The sequence below is a fragment of the Dermacentor andersoni genome, chromosome 1 (assembly GCF_023375885.2).
Source record: "Dermacentor andersoni chromosome 1, qqDerAnde1_hic_scaffold, whole genome shotgun sequence".
Taxonomy (NCBI): Eukaryota; Metazoa; Arthropoda; class Arachnida; order Ixodida; family Ixodidae; genus Dermacentor; species Dermacentor andersoni.
In genome coordinates, this window is record NC_092814.1 from 364,886,012 (window position 1) to 364,895,152 (window position 9,141).

General features: G+C 47.5%; 1 protein-coding gene across 1 annotated transcript in view; it reads right to left on the reverse strand.

Annotated features, from left to right (window-relative positions):
* Positions 1-2,045: 2,045 nt before the first annotated feature.
* Positions 2,046-9,141, reverse strand: part of LOC126516474 (uncharacterized) — a 16,045-nt gene continuing 8,949 nt past the window's right edge. Inside the window, exon 2 of the mRNA XM_050166600.3 lies at positions 2,046-2,396. Within this exon, the coding sequence (XP_050022557.2) occupies positions 2,100-2,396 (297 nt within the window). The 3' untranslated portion in view covers positions 2,046-2,099. The remainder of the gene's footprint in view (positions 2,397-9,141) is intronic.

Genomic DNA, 9,141 nt, shown 5'->3' on the forward strand with positions numbered 1-9,141 from the left:
AAGTGCATTTTCTATTTCGCCCCCGTCAAAATGCGGCTGCCGCGATTGGAGTCAAATCCACGACCTCTAGCAATGCCATAGCCGCAATGCCAACGCGGCGGGCACAGAAGTGTTGATTTCACGGTCGAACGCTTCCTTAGTGCCTCCTGGACTCTGCGGTGCGCTTTGATTAATGCGGCTCTGATTCTGCACGCCCTGCGTAAGTTGCCCGCTTGACATATTTGCATGGCGTTTACTTTTCAGAAATAGCAGCGACGTACTGTACCAACTTAAGCTTATCCTGTTTCCCCGCAACCAATGTCGTATAGTAGTGAGGTCTCCTTGCCTTCTCACGTCACGTTTCCCCCTTGTATGGGAACTGCCTATTCTCATTCCTCTCCTCTCTGCAGTTCTATCTGCGTCCCCTCTGGCCTCGCACGTTAGTAGAAAGGGAAGCGCTGCAGTTTCTGCAATGCTGAGGGGAGTCATAATAATTACAGCTGTCAAGCAGCAGCGGCGGCAGCAGCGGGAAAATCGAAGAAAGAGGCAAAGAAAGCCTCACTTAAAAAAAAAAAAAAATGCAGATCCTATGTAGAATGAGAATGCTAATACTAAGCATTTGCTGTACAACACGTGATTCATTTTTTTAACGTTTCGGTTTCTTTGTACTTCCGCAGTTGGGACTCACCTGTAGGGAGGGCATCAGAAGAAGCGTGACGCATGCCCTCTAAGCACCCGGTTTTATACGCCACGATTGCTCCCCAACGGCATGTGTAGCGGAGCACGTAATGTCATCTTGATTACAACGCACCAAACATCGGTGTCGTGAACACGCCCCCTTCGCGACACATTTGCGAGTGGCGCTTAACTACAGAGGCGTCACCTGGTGTGCACAACAGAACGAGGGAGATATCGACGCCACTCGGAAGCGCCTGCCTGCAGTCGGTCTTGCGGGCGCGGCGTGGAGGCTGCGATTGAGGACACCACCGGACGAACGACGACGATATAGCTAAATCCGGGAGTGCACCCTACAAATGATTAATGAAGGGAAATTCACACATCCACCCGTTCGTAGCAACTGCTACAAAGGAAACTCATACGGGTTCCTCGAAAGAAAAGCCGCGCAGTTGAACAATTCGTCCTGGTCCGGGACTCGAACCCGCGACTACCGCCTTTCCGGGGTGGATGTCTGATTTTCCCTTTACTAATTACTTGCCTTCACCTTCTGGGTTTCCGCAGAACTATTACGTCAAACACTTGTCTTGCTTCGTGTCGTCGACAAATTCGACTTCGCCCTGCCATCTGCTAGCCGCCTGGTTAGCTCAGATGGTAGAGCGGCTGCCCTGGAAAGGCGGTGGTCCCGGGTTTGAGTCCCGGACCACGACGAATTTTTCTTGAACTGCGAGGCTTTCCTTTCAAGGAACCCGTACGAGTTTCAATTGTAGCAATTGCTACGAACGGGTGGATGTCTGACTTTCCCTTAATTACTCCTCTCTACCTTACGGGTATCGGCAGAACTATTACGTCAGGTCCTATAAATGCATCGTATTGAAAAGTGGCTACCAACACTGATTCAGAGTCGTGGTGCCACCTTGAATTCTGGGGCTGTCTTCACAAAGTAGTTTGTACGCTATATGGCAGTTCGTAACGACAGGCGTTATTGAAACGTTTATAGCGGAACAGGGTAGTACATCGGGCATAAAATATTCTTACGATCGAAACGCTTTGTGAATGCGGCCCCTGGGGCTTGTGTTCGCAAAGCAGTTCGTGTATGAGAGCGGTTCGCAAAAACAGGCGCCAGTCAGTCGTGATAGCCTAAGAGGTCATATGGGAAAGCTTTGGCCGATCACAAACAGCTCTTGTGAACGATCTGCTTTGCCGATTGGACGATGGCCCGCATGTGCGCACGAGCCGGAGCCGGCCGTGCCGATTTGCGGCAACGCCGCAGAGGATATCACCTATGCTACATATGGCGGGACGACGTATCGGGTGTTTTTACGACCGCGTCGGAAAGACAATCGAATGGAGTGACGAGGAACTACTGGACAAACGAACGCACGGAAGACAACCGTGCAAGCACAGGCGGAACAATTTTTGTTTTGTTTAATTCTCCGCGCTCTCTAACGCCTCCTAACGCGTGGCGTGGACCGGGACCGTCCTGTGCGGAACATCCCGGTGGGACTGTGCGGGCGGACGTCGATGACCCGTATGCTGCGGCTGGAAGGGCGCGCTGGCTGCTCCCTGATGAGCCGTATGGTCTGCACCTGTCCCTCGTCCTCGTCCTCGTCGTCGCCACCGCCGCCGCCGCCGCCAGCGGCGGCCAGCACGCGCACATCTGTGGCCGACAACTGCTGCTCGCCGCGATTCCGCAGGTACACCACCGCGTCGTTGTCGTCGTTTGCCCTGACGAGCCGTACCTGCGCTTGCAACCGAAGGTTCAGCTACTTTCAGCTACTCGACCGTGCGCAGAAGGTCACCAGAGAGCCGATCTGCTTCTGCGCATTGCTCTGGCCGGCTGCTGCTTTCCAGCGGGAGTGAAAGCAAGAGTCGGCGTGCTCGGATATTTAAGTGCACGTAAACGAATGTCGGTAGGTAAGTCTTAAGCCGGAGCCCTCCATTTCGAAGTCTTAAACGTATAATCGTCTAATCTGAAAGCGCACAAAAACCGCTCGCTTTGGTATATCTTATAGCTGTTCAAGCACGCGCCATCAAGTCGGTAGATGAATGAATAAATAAATAAAATAAATAAATTCATTCAATCGATCGACTTGGTGGCGCGTGCTTGAACAAGAGCTATAAGATATACCGAAGCGAACACCACCGAGCTTTAAACATATTCTCGTCCACGTGTCGGAACTAAAGTCTGGGGCCGGTGGCCCATGGAGAAAGGGGGCGGTAAAACGGGGCTGTCTGGTTGTGACAATTTCGGCTTGTTCGCATGTCATTACTGTTGGTATACGATCACTAAGCACTCTGACTTGGCTATTCTTTCTTATCCACGTACTTGCACTACGAACGTCGTCCGCCATATCTTAGAACCGTCGCTAAGTCGGCTAAGTGGCGTGCCAGTCACCTCCCCTTCCCCCCGCCCCCCTCACAAGTAAATGTACATTTGTAAATTTGGCAACACTGTGGCGTTAGCAGTCTGGCTAGGGTGGCTAGAATTCTGGCGACTCTAGATCACAGCAGCAATGCCAGCGCAGGAACTTTAACGCTGGCACTAACCTGCGCGTTTTCATGACGCCGGGAGGGCACTGCCAACCAGTGAGGTAACAAGAAGTTTAGTTCGGGAAGGGAGTGCGGGTGGTCGGCCTGACGCAAAAGAAGAAAAACATGACAAACTCAAAATGTGACTACACGTGCCCTTGCGCCGCAACAATATTTTTTTCTTGGGGAATACGGAAACAAAGGAATGCGACCACAAGCGAGTGTCTACTTTGGGCGTCTGATGCCACGACCGAATGATTTACCGAATAAACATTCACCGAAGATTATGATACTCCCTAATGCGAAATTTGAGCGCAGTTCTATGCGTGTTTTCATTTCGTCAGATATTGACGCATCGCACCGACCACTGCCACCGATTGGCAGAGCCGCGACGTGCGGCGCTATACTGGGTGTCCCCACTAACTTTAGCCAGAGTTTAAAAATATGCGAATGCCACGTAGCTGGACAGAACCAAGGTAATGTTGCTTGCCGTCGCTTGGAGATACTCAGATTATTTTTTTCATTCTCCCTAATTGCATAATTACTCCTAATTAATTAACTTCTCAAACATAATTAAATGAAAAGTTTCAATGAGAAAATTGTAGAGCAACATGAAAAACTCCCGATACAGCTTTCTGTTGCTCAATACGTGCTACATAAAAGTTTTTCTGAGCGTGAAAGAAGCACGCGAATGCACGCAACGCGCCTCGAGCGGCCAGTCACGCGGCAATCACGAATTAAAGCAGTCAAGTTAGTTTCTGGCTCCAGGTTGTTGATTGGAGGCAACAGTCTTCGCAAGTGGCCACGCTACAACTTGGCTAGCCGGACAGAACTGCCTGTACGAAACGCTGCCACTAGACGAGAAAAACACAAACATCTGTGGTCCGTCGGCATCGTGTAGCATATCGCTACCTCTTCAAGGTGTACGTACACGCTCTGTTTCTGCGTGTAACCAAAATACCGAATATCAAATCGAAGGATAAGACATGATATCCTCGAGCGCGCGTTTCAAGGACGTGTGTTACTTAGTGCCAGCTCGATGCGACATCGGAAAGGTTGTTGGCGGACAAATTGATGACTACACTAAGCGGTATTTGTTGGAAACGCACTGGCGCCCTCCGGATAGAGGTGCCACATGATATATTAAAAGGCAGAGCAGCGCCAGTCAAAGTAAATGAGCGCTGGCCGCAAGGCCGGGTTTAGTCCTCTGCGGCGTAAGCATAATAAGAAATAATTCAGTTGAGTACAAAATTCACATGCAAGTAGGGACTACGTTGTGAAACAAACAAATCACTCGGCGTGTTAAGTATGCTCAGACAGCATCGAGGTGTGATGACTTCCCAAACGTGACGCGAAGTTTTCAGCAAAAAATGGAAAAAAAATACGCAGCAACTATTAGCAATTCTCGCCCTGAAATACCTATTCTGTAAACACATTTCCCAAAAAACCACAACATCTAAGATGCCCTCCGGCGAAAAGAATAAAGCTGTTAAAGAAGCACTTCCTTGGTATCATTCCGATAAGACACAACGTGATTTATACCCATTACAAACTAGGCAGGGTGAAAACATCGCAGCTCAAAAGAATCAAGAGTTATGCATGAAGCCACTAGCAACAGTTAAACATGTGCGAAGCCACGTATAAAAGAGATGTAAAAACATGAAGTGCGCGACAGGTGGTGAGAGGATTTACCGGGCCACATAAAACTAACAATTTCAGTTCTTGCAAACTTCTGTAGCTTTAACATACAACGCAATGCGCTCGTGCAGTCGTGCTGCATAGCTAGCGCAACGCGGTAAAGAAGCGGAAAACAATATAAGCGGCAAACAGCATTCCGAACTTTAGCGAAATGCCTTTAAACCTCATGCTGCACTGCAGACCAACTTCGTTGCTCACGCGTCTAACTATGATCGAGTGGAAAAAAAACACCGACGAGACAAAGGAAAGGATGAGAACAAGAAATTTCCCGCCGAAGCGACGATCCATTGCTACCGCTGCTCCCGCTGATGAGGCTTTCAGGGAATGATTAGAACCGTATCGCCGGCACGTTTTCGCCGGTATTTGAGCCCCCCACCGCGCAACAATTCTTCTTCGACATTCCTTGAAGCTTTGGCCACCCCGCACATGCGAAGGGCGTTGCCTATTTTGCTCTGAAAACGTGAATAAGACAGAGAAGCACTATCAACGACACAGCAAACTACGGCGCGCGGTTGGCTCCTCTCCCGTGTGTTATGCTCAAGGCCGCCAACAGTGGCGCGTCCATCGGCGCGCACTACGCGTATAGAAGCAGCGCACGTTTTTTTTACACTTTTCGTTGGCCAGCGAGATCTTCGAATCTCAGAGGCCATATGTCATCGTGGCGGCTATTTCCCGACTCTAGTGATAGGTAGCGCTGACATCTCGAATGTTTCTTTCGTTAGGCTTCGATTCGTTTGAAACGACAAGCCACATCGAAAACACCACAAGGTTTTCCATAATACTCTGTCGTCGAAGCGGCCTGAGATTAAGAGAAAGCCGTTTACACAATCATTTGCTGCGAACGAAGTGCATTTTACAAAAGTAACGCCAAATTCAATTCGAAGCGGGTAGCCGGGACCGCCGCCATGTTGGTGGCTAATTCCTTCCCATAATTCCTAATGCGACAATAATGCGTTTACATGCTCCGCGAGAGTCGACTCGCGCCCGTAAATCTACCCTCGCCTGGCGCATTAATGCGATGCGCCTTCCTAGCGCTTACCGCTGTTTACATGAATGCGATGCGCTAGAAATGCGATGCGATGCGACACTGTCGCATTCATGTAAACGCGGCTACGGTGCGTGGACAGGAAGGTGTGGACAGATCCCGGAGATAGTCACATACCGGGCCGACCCGCGGCAGAAGTGAATCACGCTTCAAGCACTGCGCCAACTTCCAAAAATAAGTTTAATATCTTGGGCACAAATATAACCACATAAATAAGGCATTGTTAGGGAAATAATATATATATATATATATATATATATATATATATATATATATATATATATTAGAAAGTTCACTTAGTGTAGCATGGTGGCGGTCATGCGCTTTATTTGTTTTAAATCCTGTTTGACGAATAATCATCATCATCATCATCAGCCTGGTTACGCCCACTGCAGGGCAAAGGCCCCTCCCATACTTCTCCAACTACCTCGGTCATGTACTAATTGTGGCCATGTTGTTCCTGCGAGCTTCTTAATCTCATCCACCCACCTAACTTTCTGCCGCCCCTGCTACGCTTCCCTTCCCTTGGAATGCAGTCCGTAACCGTTAATGACCATCGGTTATGTTCCCTCCTCATTAGATGTCCTGCCCATGCCCATTTCTTTTTCTTGATTTCAACTAAGATATCATTAACTCGCGTTTGTTCCCTCACCCAATCTGCTCTTTTCTTATCCCTTAACGTTACACCCATCATTCTTCTTTCCATAGCTCGTTGCGTCGTCCTCAATTTAAGTAGAACAATTTTCGTACGCCTCCAGGTTTCTGCCCCGTAGGTGAGTACTGGTGAGACACAGCTGTTATATACTTTTCTCTTGAGGGATAATGGCAACCTGCTGTTCATGATCTGAGAATGCCGGCCAAACGCACCCCAGCCCATTCTTATTCTTCTGATTATTTCAATCTCATGATCCGGATCCACGGTCACTACCTGTCCTAAGTAGATGTATTCCCTTACCACTTCCAGTGCCTCGCTACCTATCGTAAACTGCTGTTCTCTTCCGAGACTGTTAAACATTAGTTTTCTGCAGATTAGTTTTTAGATCCACCCTTCTGATTTGTTTCTCCAGGCCAGTGTGCATGCATTGCAATTGGTCCCCTGAGTTACTAAGCAAGGCAATATCATCAGCGAATCGCAAGTTACTAAGGTATTCTCCATTAACTCTTATCCCCAATTCTTCCCAATCCAGGTCTCTGAATACCTCCTGTAAACACGCTGTGAATAGCATTGGAGAGATCGTTATCTCACTGTCTGATGCCTTTCTTTATTGGGATTTTGTTGCTTTCTTTATGGAGGACTACGGTGGCTGTGGAGCCGCTATAGATATCTTTCAGTATCTTTACATACGGCTCGTCTACACCCTGATTCCGCAATGCCTCCATGGCTGCTGAGGTTTCGACTGAATCAAATGCTTTCTCGTAATCAATGAAAGCTATATATAAGGGTTGGTTATATTCCGCATATTTCTCTATCACCCGATTGATGTGTGAATATGGTCCACTGTTGAGTAGCCTTTACAGAATCCTGCCTGGTCCTCTGGTTAACAGAAGTCTAAGGTGTTCCTGATTCTATTTGCGATTACCTTAGTAAATACTTGGTAGGCAACGGACAGTAAGCTGATCGGTCTATAATTTTTCAAGTCTTTGGCGTCCCCTTTCTTATGGATTAGGATTATGTTAGCGTTCTTCCAAGATTCCGATACGCTCGAGGTCATGAGGCATTGCGTATACCGGGTGGCCAGTTTTTCTAGAACAATCTGCGCACCATCCTTCAACAAATCTGCTGTTACTAGATCCTCCCCAGCTTCCTTCCCTCTTTGCATAGCTCCCAAGGCTTTCTTTACTTCATCCGGCATTACGTGTGGGATGTCAAATTCCTCTAGACTATTCCCTCTTCCATTATCGTCGTGGGTGCCACTGGTACTGTATAAATCTCTATAGAACTCCTCAGCCACTTGAACTATCTTATCTATATTAGTAACGACATTGCCGGCTTTGTCTCTTAACGCATACATCTGATTCTTGCCTATTCCTAGTTTCTTCTTTACTGCTTTTAGGCTTCCTCCGTTCCTGAGAGCATGTTCATTCTATCCATATTATACTTCCTTATGTCAGCTGTCTTACACCTGTTGATTAACTTCGAAAGTTCTGCCAGTTCCATTCTAGCTGTAGGGTTAGAGGCTTTCATACGTTGGCGCTTCTTGATCAGATATTTCGTCTCCTGCGATAGCTTACTGGCATCCTGTCTAACGGAGTTACCACCGACTTCTATTGCACACTCCTTAATGATGCCCACAAGATTGTCGTTCATATCTTCAACACTAAGGTCCTCTTCCTGAGTTAAAGCCGAATACCTTTTCTGTAGCTTGATCCGGAATTCCTCTATTTTCCCTCTTACCGCTAACTCATTGATCGGCTTCTTATGTACCAGTTTCTTCCGTTCCCTCCTCAAGTTTAGGCTAATTCGAGTTCTTACCATCCTATGGTCACTGCAGCGCACTATTTGACGCATAATGAGAGGGGTAAAGAGTGTGGCAACGGCACCTGTGCACGTTGCCTGGGATACTGTAACGGCGCGGCTGCTGCAGCGGTTGCGGCAGATGCAGGCGGCGCTGGTATCGGTGTAGTGTGGTGCCATATTAAAAAAAAAGTATGATTTCATAACGTATGTAGCCCATGTATACACCTTAAACAGCTTCGCTGGCAATCCGTCCCCATATGAATGTTGAGGCCCCACGAATTTTTGAATGGAATTGCCTAAATCTACCAAGCTGACATTCTAGTGCTCTGGTCATGAATTTTGTTTCAATAAAGCTTAGTTATCTAAGTATTTTCGCATGCCCTCTCTGATTGTCAATTTTGAGGAAGGGCATCAATATATCTTTTGGGCGTACTTAAACCACAATTTGCGTTGTTTTCGTGATGTTCGTGTACTCTGCAAATTTCAGTCAAATTCGATATACATATGGAATTGCTGCTGGAGAGTGTTGTAGCGTAGGTATAATCGCATGTGCATTTCGTTCGCGTAGCTACAGTTAGTGAGATGTATAATCACTATTTTAATTATGTTATCGAGTATCGGGGGGATATTTTTTTGCCCTGCCATCATGTTGAATACGTAGCGTTTATAGCAAGTACTATAAAGTGGGATGAATGTTTTATAACTATGTCGCTGCTACATGCTGTAATCGAATTTGGGACTTCGAACTGATATT